The 16,517-nt window shown below is 46.6% G+C and overlaps 1 protein-coding gene across 1 annotated transcript in view; it reads left to right on the forward strand.

Moving 5' to 3' along the window:
* The window catches only part of NMNAT1 (nicotinamide nucleotide adenylyltransferase 1), a 46,311-nt gene that overhangs the window by 18,489 nt on the left and 11,305 nt on the right, over positions 1-16,517 (forward strand). Inside the window, exons 3-7 of the mRNA XM_075840582.1 lie at positions 96-269; positions 2,410-2,593; positions 2,675-2,802; positions 3,123-3,516; positions 3,610-3,664. Coding sequence (XP_075696697.1) covers positions 96-269; positions 2,410-2,593; positions 2,675-2,802; positions 3,123-3,516; positions 3,610-3,664 — 935 coding nt within the window. The remainder of the gene's footprint in view (positions 1-95; positions 270-2,409; positions 2,594-2,674; positions 2,803-3,122; positions 3,517-3,609; positions 3,665-16,517) is intronic.

Below are 16,517 nucleotides of genomic sequence, written 5' to 3' on the forward strand. Positions count from 1 at the left end.
CATATATTACGTCTACGGCATGTGATATGTGGTCAGAAAATCTGGAAATTTCACGATGACTCCACTCAGTTTACTTCTCATTTCCTTCTCTATAGATTGCATAGAAAACCCCAACACCCTCCACTTAAGACCCTGGTCTTTGGCAGAACCGATGGAGAAGTCTGATGATCGGACGGAGATTGTGCTGCTGGCTACCGGCTCTTTTAACCCTATCACTGTGATGCATCTGCGACTGTTTGAATTGGCACGAGATTACCTACAGGGCACAGGTGAGGTGGTACATGCAGCCCCAGCTCTTTGTATATTGCACATTGATTCAGACGTGTTAGAAGATATCATCTGTGGGGAGGGGGAAGCTGGGCCCCCACCGATTCCGAAAATATAGGGTCCTACGTTTTGTTTGTGGGTTTTTCCTGGCTTTTATCATCTTAGCCAAATTTACATATAGATTTAATCTACATAAAATATTAAGTCACTGTGTACATACATTACATTACTTATCCTGAGTTACATCCCGTATTATACTCCAGAGCTGCACTCACTATTCTGCTGGTGGAGTCACTGTGTACATACATTACATTACTTATCCTGTACTGATCCTGAGTTACATCCTGTATTATACTCCAGAGCTGCACTCACTATTCTGCTGGTGGAGTCACTGTGTACATATATTACATTATTTATCCTGTACTGATCCTGAGTTATATCCTGTATTATACCCCAGAGCTGCACTCACTATTCTGCTTGTAGAGTCACTGTGTACATACATTACATTACTTATCCTGTACTGATCCTGATTTACATCCTGTATTATACTCCAGAGCTGCACTCACTATTCTGCTGGTGGAGTCACTGTGTACATACATTACATTACTTATCCTGTATTGATCCTGAGTTACATCCTGTATTATACTCCAGAGCTGCACTCACTATTCTGCTGGTGGAGTCACTGTGTATATACATTACATTACTTATCCTGTACTGATCCTGAGTTACATCCTGTGTTATACTCCAGAGCTGTACTCACTATTCTGCTGGTGGAGTCACTGTGTACATACATTACATTACTTATCCTGTACTGATCCTGAGTTACATCCTGTATTATACTCCAGAGCTGCACTCACTATTCTGCTGGTGGAGTCACTGTGTACAGTACATTACTTATCCTGTACTGATCCTGAGTTACATCCTGTATTATACTCTAGAGCTGCACTCACTATTCTGCTGATGGAGTCACTGTGTACATTACATTACTTATCCTGTACAAATCCTGAGTTACATCCTGTATTATACTTCAGAGCTGTACTCACTATTCTGCTGGTGGAGTCACTGTGTACAAACATTACATTACTTATCCTGTACTGATCCTGAGTTACATCCTCTATTATACTCCAGAGCTGCACTCTCCATTCTACAGTTTGCTTTTGGAAACTGTCAGCAAGCTTGTGAACAGATATAACCCTTAACAATTTATAATACAGGGGGGCAGTTAGTTTTTTCCCCCAACATCTTACTACTGGACTGTAGAATCAGGAGGTGATGGGAGATTGCAACACTGAAGCCTGCAGAATAGTGAGTGCAGCTCTGGAGTATAATACAGGATATAACTTAGGATCAGTACAGTATAAGTAATGTATGTACACAGTGACTCCACCAGCAGAATAGTGAGTGCAGCTCTGGACTATAATACAGGATATAACTCCGGATGAGTACAGTATAAGTAATGTATGTACACAGTGACTCCACCAGCAGAATAGTGAGTGCAGCTCTGGAGTATTCTACAGGATGTAACTCAGGATCAGTACAGGATAAGTAATGTAATGTGTGTACACAGAGACTCCACCAGCAGATTAGTGAGTGCAGCTCTGGAGTATAATACAGGATATAACTCAGGATCAGTACAGGACAAGGAATGTATGTACACAGTGACTCCACCAGCAGAATAGTGAGTGCAGCTCTGGAGTATAATACAGGATGTAACTCAGGATCAGTACAGGATAAGTAATGTAATGTATGTACACAGTGACTCCACCAGCAGAATAGTGAGTGCAGCTCTGGAGTATAATACAGGATGTAACTCAGGATCAGTACAGGATAAGTAATGTAATGTATGTACACAGTGACTCCACCAGCAGAATAGTGAGTGCAGCTCTGGAGTATAATTCAGGATGTAACTCAGGATCAGTACAGGATAAGTAATGTAATGTATGTACACAGTGACTCCACCAGCAGAATAGTGACTGCAGCTCTGGAGTATAATTCAGGATGTAACTCAGGATCAGTACAGGATATGTAATGTAATGTATGTAACCAGTGACTAAATTTTCTATGTAGATTAATTCTATCTATAAACTGTAAATGCTGGGTTTATGCCTTAATTATGCACTTCGCTTATTTGTCTTCCCACAGGAAAATATAAGGTTGTCAAAGGTGTCATCTCTCCAGTAAGTGATGGGTATAGGAAGAAAGGACTTGTCGAGGGGTTTCACCGTCTAGCCATGACACAACTGGCTACAGAGAATTGTGACTGGATAGAGGTAGACCCCTGGGAGTGTTCCAAGAAGGAGTGGACGGAGACATTGCTGGCATTAAGGTACAGGGGACGAGGGGGACACCGAAGCTACAGATCCACCGTCCTAAACCGGATGAGAAATACCTATTACTGTATCTCCAGATATCACCAGCAGCAGCAGCTGAATGAGGAGCTGCAGGCCAAGAAGTCGGGGCACAGGAAGGGTCAAAAGAGGAAGAGAAATAACGTCTGCCAAGATGTCCCAGACTATAACTATCCAGAGAGTCAAGGTATGAAGACGTGGAAAGTGATCCTAGATTATATGTCCTAGGGGTTTTCTTATAGTATACTGTGTACATAGAACACTACAACCCCCAACATGACCCAATCACTGGACATGACCCAAGACATTTCTATTATACTCTAATATATATATATTAAACACTACAACCCCCAACATGACTCGACTACTGGACATTACCATAATTCAATTCTATCATACTCTATATGTAGAAAACTACAACCCCCAACATGACCTGATCACTGGATTTACATAGGCTTATTGGTGTCTAAGAAGAAAACTCTGTTCTATTGTCTTTTTTATTTTCAGTTACCCCTCAGGTTAAACTTCTTTGTGGAGCCGACATCCTTGAGTCTCTCGGAGTCCCCAACCTTTGGAAACCTGAACACGTGGAGGAAATTGTGTCCTCTTTTGGTCTGGTCTGTATCACCAGGACGGGCAGCGATGCCCGCAAGTTCATCTACGAATCTGATGTCCTGTGGAAGTACAGGGACAATATCCATCTGGTGGAAGAGTGGATCACCAATGATATCTCCTCTACCAAGGTGCGAAGAGCCCTGCGGAGGGGGATGAGTGTCCGGTATCTGGTGCCGGATCCTGTCCTAGACTACATCAAGAATCATGACTTGTATAATGAGGAGAGTGAGGAGAAGAACTCCCACCATATCCTAGAACCTTTCCTGAGGAACTCCCAGAGCCCTCAGTGCTGACATTTTTTTCGGAGGTCGTCGTACAGTTTTTGTTTCTTGCAAAGTAGATGTTTTTAGTTCGACATTTCTAATGTTTTTGATCGAAGGTTTAAACTGCGTGGACAATTTACTCCACCGCTTGTTTTCTTACTGATCCTGGTGGTTCGTCGGAGATGTTAAAAAAAAACATCGAACCAACCCGAGACCTTCACCCCTTGTTTAGAACTGGTAAAAGAAGGCACGATCATGGGTTGTCAGGCCGCGGGAGCAAAAGGGCCAACGTTTATCATAAGGCTGCCGAATACAGACATTTGTGTTCATAGATTGGTAGCATCCAAGTTAAAGTTACACAGCACTTTATGAAGGTCATGCCATTTGAACTAGAGGGAAGGTCGTACAAGGTCGTAATTACCCACTGTTTTTGGGGTGTAGTTGGATGCCATGTTTTGACTCCCCTACCACAGTTTGGGTTCACATCTGTACTATGCACAATATTGTTACCGTATCACAATGCTGGACTCCTGCTGCAATTGGAGGAAAGGATTTGGTGATGTGTCGCCTTATAAACTTTAGTGACCTTGAAATAAATCACACGACTCGAGCCCCTATTTGGCATTCAAGTGTGTCTTTCACGTGACCAGGACAGTTTTGTAGTTCCTGGGAGTAAACAACGAAGATTTCTATTGAATGACAGCAAGCAGAGATCTTGAAAACCGTGAGGAATTGATACGGAAAATAAACTGGAAAATGTATTACTGTTTAATAAAACAAAAAAAAACAACCGTTATTTGCTGAAACTGAAATGTCCTTCTAAGGTCACATGAGCGGCGGGGTTTATAATGCGCATGGAGCAAACCATTTGTCTTTATAAATAGGGGAATGCATGGCACGCAAAGGGTTATACCTGAGAGTTTGAACGTCTCATAAATTCTGTAAAATATCCTGACTGTAAGTTAATATATTATATTTTATCTCCCGACCTGGCTTTGAACTGTGAAAGTGACCAGACGACTGCGTGGAAGATGGGTCAGTGCCTGTTCTACGTCGTCCATTCATAATTTGTAGTTAAAGAGTAACTAACGGTTAATTTTTTTTAACCATAAATCAATAGTGCAAGTAAAGATAAGAAACTTCGTAATATATCTTATTAGAGAAAAAAGCTTCTGTCTCCGTTAATCAGACTCCTCTCCTTCCCCTGCCTCATGCACCGATTACTCACTCTCCATCCACTGATAATATCTGTACACAGGAGGGAGAGACGAAGATGGCTTATCAGCCCCACTGAGGGATCTGGTTACAGCTTCTGCCTATAGAAGTCTATGGAGGGGGAGGAGCAGCTGCAGAGAGATGCTGCGGCAGCTTCTAGGAAGTGTTCTACTGTAGTGTTGGATTCACAGTAACATGGCTCATTACATCTGCATAATGTCTTCCGTGCTGCTTCTGTGTGTGAGAGTGAGCGATTGGGGAGCAGGATCTCCTCCTCTCTACATGCAGTGTATGGGAGACATCATAGCAGTTAGTCTCCGACCACTTTGGAGCAGAATTCCGGAAAAACAAAGAATTCGAGTCTGCAGAGGGGAAAATGGCTAAAAGAAATGCCATATAGAAGTCATATAATGGCCAGAAATAGTGTTATTCTTCATGTACACACATATGACCGCTTATTCTGAAAAGTCACCTGAAACATTCAAAGGGGTTGTCCAAAATTAGAAATACACGTCTGCTTTATTCCGACCGCTATAAAGATATATTATAAAATTGTTCAGAACATATTGTTGGACTTAAAGGGGTTTTCCCATAATCAATATTTATCACCTATCCACAGGATAGGTGATCAATACCTTATTGGTACGGGTCCGAACGCTGGGACTCCCACCGATCACGAGAACAGGCTTACCTTGCCGGTCCTGGGAGCCCCATGGCAACGGTGCAGTAGTGCGCAGGCTCGGCCACCGCTCCATTCATTTCCATGGGGCTGTATATTTAGGGTATGTGCACACACACTAATTACGTCCGTAAGTGACGGACGTATTTCGGCCGCAAGTACCGGACCGAACACAGTGCAGGGAGCCGGGCTCCTAGCATCATAGTTATGTACGATGCTAGGAGTCCCTGCCTCTCTGTCGGACAACTGTCCCGTACTGTAATCATGTTTTCAGTACGAGACAGTTGTCCTGCAGCGAGGCAGGGACTCCTAGCATCGTACATAACTATGATGCTAGGAGCCCGGCTCCCTGCACTGTGTTCGGTCCGGTACTTGCGGCCGAAATACGTCCGTCAATTACGGACGTAATTAGTGTGTGTGCACATACCCTAACAGCGTTCACCCTGCAGGTAAAAAACTTCTGAAAATACAGAGCTGTTTTCAAGGGAAAACAGCTCCTGATTTTCAGCCGGTTTTTACGCAAACTTGTGTTTTTTACAGCCGTTTTTGGAGCTGTTTTTCTGTAGAGTCCATGAAAAACGACTCCAAAAAGGTGCCAAGATGCGACATGCACTTCTTTTTCGTGGGTGTCCTTTTACGTGCCCTTTTTGGAAAACAAGGCGTCAAAAAAACGCCCCGTTAAAACAGAACTCCATATTTCCCATTGAAATCAATGGGCAGATGTTTGTAGGCGTTCTGCTTCTGGCTTTTCTGGCCGTTTACAGCCCGAAAAACGTCCAAAAATAGCCCGTGTGAACATACCCTAAGGGCACGGCCAGACGTGGCGGATTTCCTCCGCAACTGTCCGCATCAATACCGCACCTAATCCGGGTTGCGGATTACGGCTGCGGATCTGCCCGAAATGTGCAGTAAATTGATGCGGATTAGCTGCTGCGGACTGCGGAAAAAGTGCTTCCCTTCTCTCTATCAGTGCAGGATAGAGAGAAGGGACAGCACTTTCCTTAGAGAAAGTAAACAAATTTCATACTTACCGGCCGTTGTCTTGGTGACGCGTCCCTCTTTCGGCATCCAGCCCGACCTCCCTGGATGACGCACCAGTCCATGTGACCGCTGCAGCCTGTGATTGGCTGCAGCCGTCACTTAGACTGAAACGTCATCCTGGGAAGCTGGACTGGAGACAGAAGCAGGGAGCTCTCGGTAAGTATGAACTTCTATTTTTTGACAGGTTGCTGTATATTGGGATCGGTAGTCACTGTCCAGGGTGCAGAAACAGTTACTGCCGATCGCTTAACTCTTTCAGCACCCTGGACAGTGACTATTTACTGACGTCTCCTAGCAACGCTCCCGTAATTACGGGAGCACCATTGACTTCCTCAGTCTGGCTGTAGACCTAGAAATACATAGGTCCAGCCAGAATGAAGAAATGTCATGGCAAAAAAGCAAGACGCATCCGCAGCACACATAACATGTGCATGACAGCTGCGGACTTCATTGCGGAAATTAGAATCTCCATTGAAGTCAATGGAGATATTCCGCCATGAGTCCGCAACCAGTCCGCCACTGCTCCGCAACAGACAGAGCATGCTGCGGACACCAAATTCAGCTCCGCAGCCTATGCTCCGCAGCGGAATTTTACGCATCGTCTAAACGAACCCTACTAAATAGAAGTGGAAGTCAATGGAGAAACGGCTCCGCTGCGGATTAACGCTGCGGAGTGTCCGCAGCGGAATTCAAGTGAAATTCCGCCACGTGTGAACCCAGCCTAATAGTTCAGGCTTTTTTTTTTTATACCAATTATGTTTTGTTTTTTATGGGCGCATGCTGCCATGACAACCATCGGCACCCCGTGGTAGCGTGGCAATGGGCTGTCAGAGGGTGCCACCCTGCTATCTCTAATGGCTTAGATGCCACGGACACTATTGACAGCGGCATCTAAGTTATCCCTCGGCCGTTGCAGTGAGGTGTTGGCTGTAACATACAGCCGACATCCGTGAGCCTGCTCCATACTGCCCCTTCCCGGCTATGACCTTACCCTATGTCAAATGTCAGGAAGAGGTTAAAGACAACATAGTGTTTAAAGGTGGACATTGAGCCTCAGTGCAAATCTATACCCGAGCCCATTGGCGTAACTGCAGCCGTAGCGGCTGCTACGGGGCCCGCGGCATGAGGGGGCCCGTGTCGCCCGCCGGCATGGGCCCCCACCATGGCCGGAGGCTCCGCTAGCAGCCGCTATGGCTACTACAGCGCGACGCCACTGAACACTACGGCAGAGCAGGGAGGTATCTCCCCGCTCTGCCATTAAACAAAAGACATGTATCCCCTATCCACAGGACGGGATACATGTGTGATCGCTGGCAGTGATAGGGAGAACGGGGGACTGAATGTCCCCTGAAGTTCTCCATCACAAACCTCGGACTTCCGGGGTCTCTGTCGGCAGCTCCGTAGAAATGAATGGAGCGCCGGTCGTGCTTCTGCTCATGCGTGACCAGCGCTCCTTTCATTTTTATTGAGCTGCGCAGACGCCGGAAGTCAGAGGTTTGTGATGGAGAATTTGGGGGACTTTCAGTCCCCCGTTCTCCCTATCAATGTCCTGTGGAGAGGGGATACATGTCTTTTGTAGGACACACTGTAGGTCGCATCTTTTTGGGAGGGGGGACGCTGTATGGCTTTCCCTACAGGGGGGGGCTGTATGGCGTTCCCTACAGGGGGGGGGCTGTATGGCGTTCCTTACAGGGGGGGGCTGTATGGCGTTCCTTACAGGGGGGGGCTGTATGGCGTTCCTTACAGGGGGGGCTGTATGGCGTTCTCTACAGGGGGGGGCTGAATGGCGTTCCCTACAGGGGGGGGCTGAATGGCGTTCCCTACAGGGGGGGGCTGTATGGCATTCTCTACAGGGGGGGGCTGTATGGCGTTCCCTACGGGGGGGCTGTATGGCGTTCTCTACAGGGGGGGTTGTATGGCGTTCTCTACGGGGGGGCTGTATGGCGTTCCCTACAGGGGGGGGGCTGTATGGCGTTCCCTACAGGGGGGGCTGTATGGCGTTCTCTACAGGGGGGGGTTGTATGGCGTTCCCTACACGGGGGGCTGTATGGTGTTCTCTACAGGGGGGGGCTGTATGGCATTCTCTACAGGGGGGGCTGAATGGCGTTCCCTACAGGGGAGGGGCTGTATGGCGTTCCCTACAGGGGAGGGGCTGTATGGCGTTCCCTACAGGGGGGGTCTGTATGGCGTTCCCTACAGGGGAGGGGCTGTATGGCGTTCCCTACAGGGGGGGGCTGTATGGCGTTCTCTACAGGGGGGGCTGTATGGCGTTCCCTACAGGGGGGGCTGTATGGCGTTCTCTACAGGGGGGGGGGCTGTATGGCGTTCCCTACGGGGGGGCTGTATGGCGTTCCCTACAGGCGGGGCTGTATGGCGTTCCCTACAGGGGGGGGCTGTATGGCGTTCCCTACAGGGGGGGGCTGTATGGCGTTCCCTACAGGGGGGCTGTATGGCGTTCTCTACAGGGGGGGGTTGTATGGTTGTATAGAGCCCCCCCTGTAGAGAACGCCATAGAGCTCCCCCTGTAGAGAACGCCATACAGACCCCCCCTGTAGATAACGCCATACAGCCCCCTCTGTAGATATCTACAAAGGGGGCTGTTTGGCGTTATCTATTGGAGGGCTGTATGGCGTTCTCTACAGGGGGGGCTGTATGGCGTTATCTACAGGGGGATGTATGGCGTTATCTACAGGGGGATGTATGGCGTTATCTACAGGGGGATGTATGGCGTTATCTACAGGGGGATGTATGGCGTTATCTACAGAGGGGGCTGTATGGCGTTATCTACAGGGGGGAGTTGTGTGACACCCAGGAGAGGGGGGGCCCCAGTCAAAAGTTTGCTATGGGGCCCAGTCTTTCCTAGTTACGCCCCTGCCCGAGCCCCCATGTAATTGGTGATGTCTGGCCCTAAGGGCTTATTGAGACGAACGTGGGGATACTCGGACGTGAAAAACGTCAGTTTTTCACATCTGCGTTGCGCCACGTGCGTGTCCCGTTTTCACGGATCCCCATAGACTTGAGTCTATGGAGGGATCCGTGAAAACTGAAGAAAATAGGACATGTTCTATATTTCAACGGACCCGTCACCCAGTCCTTTGAAACAACGACCGTGTGAACGGCCCCATTGAAATACATGCGTCCGTGTGGCGGCCGTCACACGGATGTTTTCAACGTTGGTCTGAATAAGGCCTTACACTGTATAGGAGATTTAGTACTCATCGTATATTGTAGCGCGGAATATTAGGATTATATCACTGAGCGATTCGCCATTGTCTCTCCATACTGTATATTATGGCGGGTCTATGGACCTCCCCTGGAGAAGGACTTGGTTGCAACTACTACTCCTCTCCCGGAACCACTGCCCACGACGAGAGCTTCATCCGTGAGGTCTGTGAGACGTTTCCTGTCCCGGCAGGTATCTCCGTACACAATGGTCACTGACGTCACTGATACAAAACTTGCAAAACAATCAGCGGGATCCGATTTAAGATCAGGTCACAAAATACTTCAAATATAGACAAAAGCAAAACAAGAAGCCACAATTGTTACTATAAGGTAAGGACGGTTAACCCTTCGTGGCCGGTCAATTTATTCCTGTACTAAATAGCGGCCAGATGCGTTTATAAAGATGGCGTATATGCTCGCGCCAATGTCAACTCTATATAGAACATTTTTATAAATGTGTCTAAACGACCTTGTCCGTGGGCTGTGTCTGGTAGTGCAGCTCAGCCACACCCGAGTGAATGTAATACCTGTCACAGCCTATGGACAAGAGTGGCGCTGAGAAGCAGACAACCCCTTTAACACACTTATGAGTTAGGCCCCAGGTTGCAGTAGACCCTGCGGCACAAAGATGAATTTGCCACATCAAAGATCAGCAGTATTGTAGGTTATGGGGCACTGTCTGGTCTTTGGCTGGTAGTTACCCTCCTGAGCCCTGCAAGTTGCGTATGGGATAACAAGGATTTTAACCAGACAGAGGGTTTTCCTCTATCTTTGGCAAATTTTTTTTCGGAAACCTAAATACTTGGTCCCATCTACCGAGTGCAACCTATTAGGGTATGTGCACACGACCTTTTCAGACGTAATGGAGGCGTTTTGCGCCTCGAATTACGCCTGAGAAGACGGCTCCAATGCGTCGGCAAACATCTGCCCATTGCTTGCAATGGGTCTTACGATGTTCTGTTCAGACGAGGTGTCATTTTACGCGTCGCTGTCAAAATACGGCACGTAAAACGACGGCTCGTCAAAAGAAGTGCAGGAAACTTCTTGGGACGTTTTTGGAGCCGTTTTCTCATAGACTATTGAAAACAGCTCCAAAAACGACAGTAAAAAACGCTGCGAAAAACGCGAGTTGCTCAAAACACTTCTGAAAATCAGGAGCTGTTTTCCCTTGAAAACAGCTCCGTATTTTCAGACGTATTTTGTTAATCGTGTGAACATACCATTAGGGTATGTTCACACAGCTTATTTTCGGCCGTTTTTCGGGCCGTAAACGCCTCCAAACATCTGCCCATTGATTTAGTTGGGAAATACGGCGTTCTGTTCTGGCCACATAAAAAAAAAACGCCAGCGAAAAAGAAGTGCATGTCACTTCTTGAGCCGTTTTTCATGGACTCTAGAAAAACAGCTCCAAAAACAAAGCGAAAAACACGAGTTGCTAAAAAAAACGGCTGAAATACGGGAGCTGTATTCCCATGAAAACCGCTCCGTATTTTCAGAAGTTTTTTAGTAAGCGTGTGAACATAGCCTTAGACCGCTTTCACACGGGTTGGATAGGCTGCATAAAACTCTGCGTGTCCAACCTAGAACCCGCAGCACGTTCCATCCGAAAAACTGCACCACATTGAGGTGCATTTTTTTTGTGGCGGTATTTCCACTGCATAAAGCAGCGCTAAAATTGTTCATACTTCCCCCAGCCGTAGACATGGCGACGCGTCCCTCCTTTGTCGTGCTGTCCGGCCACCTGTGACTGCCGCAGCCTGTGATTGGCTGCAGCAGTCGCATTGGATGAAACATCGTTGAAGGCCGGGCTGGACGCAGAAGTATAGAGATCTGGGTAAGTATAAAATTATTTTTGCGGCGGAATCGCAACTTTTGCAACATCTGCTATTTGTTGCGGGTTTTACCTCCCCATTGAATTCAATGTGGAAAACCCGCAACAGAAGAGCAGCAATTCCGCAGCATAAATTGACACGCCGCGGATTGAAAAACCGAACGCAGGTCAATGAATAAACTTATTTTCTGCTGGGTTTCTGCAATGCCACCTGCCCAGGTCTCCACTAAGTAGATGGCATCGCTGAGGAGCAGTCACTGGCATTACTAGATTGTCCAGCTCTGTGCGGCAGCTCTATAGACCTACGTTAGTTATCTTTATATAAAACCATATCAACCGCTTAATGTTCTTCATTTTTCTGTAACAGAATAAAGTAATATCGCTGTATTACGTCCCGGGGTTATTACATCAGTCCTGTATGAACCCCGGAGACCTGGCAGCGGTTGTGGCACGTCGCCTCTGCTATTGGATATGATATCTCTGCCCTCTCACACCGTGCGGCCGCTGAGCAGTGCCAAGTGGAACAAACCACAACCCTGTCTGTATTTAGCAGGTCAAACAAATATGAATCTGCTGGGCCGCCCTTGGCTTGACATTGCTCCTTCAGTGCTGTACATGAAACATTAACTAGTTCTGTCACCAGGTGAACGTAGAGTCCTGGGACAGTCATGAGAAAGCACAAGAGCTGTATATATATATATACACACACAGTATATGTAAGGGTATGTGCACACGCTAGCTGTCATTTACGTGTGAAAAGACAGACTGTTTTCAGGAGAAAACAGCTGCCTCGTTTCACACGTAAATGCTCCTCCTCGCATTTTGCGAGGCGTTGTGAGACGCTCGTAAACCTTGAGCTGTGCTTCAGGGTATGTTCACACGGCCTATTTACGGCCGTAATTCGGGCGTTTTAGCCCCGAATTACGTCTGAAAATAGCGCCTCAATAGCGCTGACAAACATCTGCCCATTGAAAGCAATGGGCAGATGTTTGTCTGTTCACACGAGGCGTATATTTACGCGCCGCTGTCAAATGACGGTGCGTAAATTTACGCCCGCGTCAAAGAAGTGACCTGTCACTTCTTTGGGTGTAATTGGAGCCGTTATTCATTGACTCCAATGAATAGCAGCGCCAATTACGTCCGTAATTGACGCGGCGCTCAAGCGCCTGCACATGCCGTTCCGGCTTAAAATTACGGGGATGTTTTCAGGCTGAAACATCCCCGTAATTTCAGCCGTTACGGACGCCCTCGTGTGAACATACCCTCATTGAGTTCAATGAAGAACAGCTCAAATTACGTGGCAAAGAAGTGCCCTGCACTTCTTTGCCGAGGCAGTCCATTTACGCGTCGTCGTTTGACAGCTGTCAAACGACGACGCGTAAATGACAGGTCGTCTGCACAGTACGTCGGCAAACCCATTCAAATGAATGGGCAGATTTTTGCCGACGTATTGTAGCCCTATTGTCAGGCGTAAAACGAGGCATAATACGCCTCGTTTACGTCTGAAAATAGGTCGTGTGAACCCAGCCTTACAGTATTACAAGACATGGAGCAGAGCTAAAATCTACATACAACTGCCTGTATAGTCCTAGAACAATGACAAACTGGGGTACAGGATAATGATACACTGACACTTGGGGTACAGGATAATGACACACTGACACTTGGCATACAGGATAATGATAAACTGACACTTGGGGTACAGGATAATGACACACTGACACTTGGCATACAGGATAATGATACACTGACACTTGGGGGACAGGATAATGATACACTGACACTTGGGGGACAGGATAATGATTCACTGACACTTGGGGTACAGGATAATGACACACTGACACTTGGCATACAGGATAATGATACACTGACACTTGGGGGACAGGATAATGATACACTCACACTTGGGGGACAGGATAATGATTCACTGACACTTGGGGTACAGGATAATGACACACTGACACTTGGCATACAGGATAATGATACACTGACACTTGGGGGACAGGATAATGATTCACTGACACTTGGGGGACAGGATAATGACATACTGACACTTGGGGTACAGGATAATGACATACTGACACTTGGCATACAGGATAATGATACACTGACACTTGGGGTACAGGATAATGACACACTGACACTTGGGGTACAGGATAATGACATACTGACACTTGGCATACAGGATAATGATACACTGACACTTGGGGGACAGGATAATGATTCACTGACACTTGGGGTACAGGATAATGACACACTGACACTTGGGGTACAGGATAATGACACACTGACACTTGGGGTACAGGATAATGACATACTGACACTTGGCATACAGGATAATGATACACTGACACTTGGGGGACAGGATAATGATTCACTGACACTTGGGGGACAGGATAATGACACACTGACACTTGGGGTACAGGATAATGACACACTGACACTTGGGGTACAGGATAATGATACACTGACACTTGGGGGACAGGATAATGATACACTGACACTTGGGGGACAGGATAATGATACACTGACACTTGGGGTACAGGATAATGACACTTGACACTTGGTGTACAGGATAATGACACTGACTCTTGGTGTACAGGATAATGACACTTGACACTTGGGGTACAGAATAATGACTGACATTTGTTGTACAGGATAATGATAGACTGACTTGGGGGACAGGATAATGTCACTGACACTTGGGGTACAGGATAATGACACTGACACTTGGGGTACAGGATAATGACACTGACACTTCGGGTACAGGATAATGATACACTGACACTTGGTGTACAGGATAATGACACTGACACTTGGGGTACAGGATAATGACACTGACACTTGGTGTACAGGATAATGATACACTGACACTTGGTGTACAGGATAATGACACTGACACTTGGTGTACAGGATAATGACACTGACACTTGGTGTACAGGATAATGATACACTGACACTTGGTGTACAGGATAATGACACTGACACTTGGGGTACAGGATAATGACACTGACACTTGGTGTACAGGATAATGACACTGACACTTGGTGTACAGGATAATGACACACTGACACTTGGGGTACAGGATAATGATACACTGACACTTTGTGTACAGGATAATGACACTGACACTTGGGGTACAGGATAATGACACTGACACTTGGTGTACAGGATAATGACACTGACACTTGGTGTACAGGATAATGATACACTGACACTTGGGCTAAAGGATAATGACACTGACACTTGGGGTACAGGATAATGATACACTGACACTTGGGGTACAGGATAATGACACTGACACTTGGGGTACAGGATAATGACACTGACACTTGGGGTACAGGATAATGACACTGACACTTGGGGTACAGGATAATGATACACTGACACTTGGTGTACAGGATAATGACACTGACACTTGGGGTACAGGATAATGACACTGACACTTGGTGTACAGGATAATGATACACTGACACTTGGTGTACAGGATAATGACACTGACACTTGGTGTACAGGATAATGACACTGACACTTGGTGTACAGGATAATGATACACTGACACTTGGGGGACAGGATAATGATACACTGACACTTGGTGTACAGGATAATGATACACTGACACTTGGGGTACAGGATAATGACACTGACACTTGGTGTACAGGATAATGACACTGACACTTGGCATACAGGATAATGATACACTGACACTTGGGGGACAGGATAATGATACACTGACACTTGGTGTACAGGATAATGATACACTGACACTTGGGGTACAGGATAATGACACTGACACTTGGTGTACAGGATAATGACACTGACACTTGGTGTACAGGATAATGATACACTGACACTTGGGGTACAGGATAATGACACTGACACTTGGGGTACAGGATAATGATACACTGACACTTGGGGTACAGGATAATGACACTGACACTTGGGGTACAGGATAATGATACACTGACACTTGGGGTACAGGACAATGACACACTGACACTTGGTGTACAGGATAATGACACTGACACTTGGTGTACAGGATAATGATACACTGACACTTGGGGTACAGGATAATGACACTGACACTTGGGGTACAGGATAATGATACACTGACACTTGGGGTACAGGACAATGACACACTGACACTTGGTGTACAGGATAATGATACACTGACACTTGGGGTACAGGATAATGACACTGACACTTGGGGTACAGGATAATGATACACTGACACTTGGGGTACAGGATAATGACACTGACACTTGGGGTACAGGATAATGATACACTGACACTTGGGGTACAGGACAATGACACACTGACACTTGGTGTACAGGATAATGACACTGATACTTGGTGTACAGGATAATGATACACTGACACTTGGGGTACAGGATAATGACACTGACACTTGGGGTACAGGATAATGATACACTGACACTTGGGGTACAGGATAATGATACACTGACACTTGGGGTACAGGATAATGACACTGACACTTGGTGTACAGGATAATGACACTGACACTTGGTGTACAGGATAATGATACACTGACACTTGGGGTACAGGATAATGACACTGACACTTGGGGTACAGGATAATGATACACTGACACTTGGGGTACAGGATAATGACACTGACACTTGGGGTACAGGATAATGATACACTGACACTTGGGGTACAGGACAATGACACACTGACACTTGGTGTACAGGATAATGACACTGACACTTGGTGTACAGGATAATGATACACTGACACTTGGGGTACAGGATAATGATACTGACACTTGGGGTACAGGATAATGATACACTGACACTTGGGGTACAGGACAATGACACACTGACACTTGGTGTACAGGATAATGATACACTGACACTTGGGGTACAGGATAATGACACTGACACTTGGGGTACAGGATAATGATACACTGACACTTGGGGTACAGGATAATGACACTGACACTTGGGGTACAGGATAATGATACACTGACACTTGGGGTACAGGACAATGACACACTGACACTTGGTGTACAG

Source organism: Rhinoderma darwinii, chromosome 10 (assembly GCF_050947455.1).
Source record: "Rhinoderma darwinii isolate aRhiDar2 chromosome 10, aRhiDar2.hap1, whole genome shotgun sequence".
NCBI lineage: Eukaryota > Metazoa > Chordata > Amphibia > Anura > Rhinodermatidae > Rhinoderma > Rhinoderma darwinii.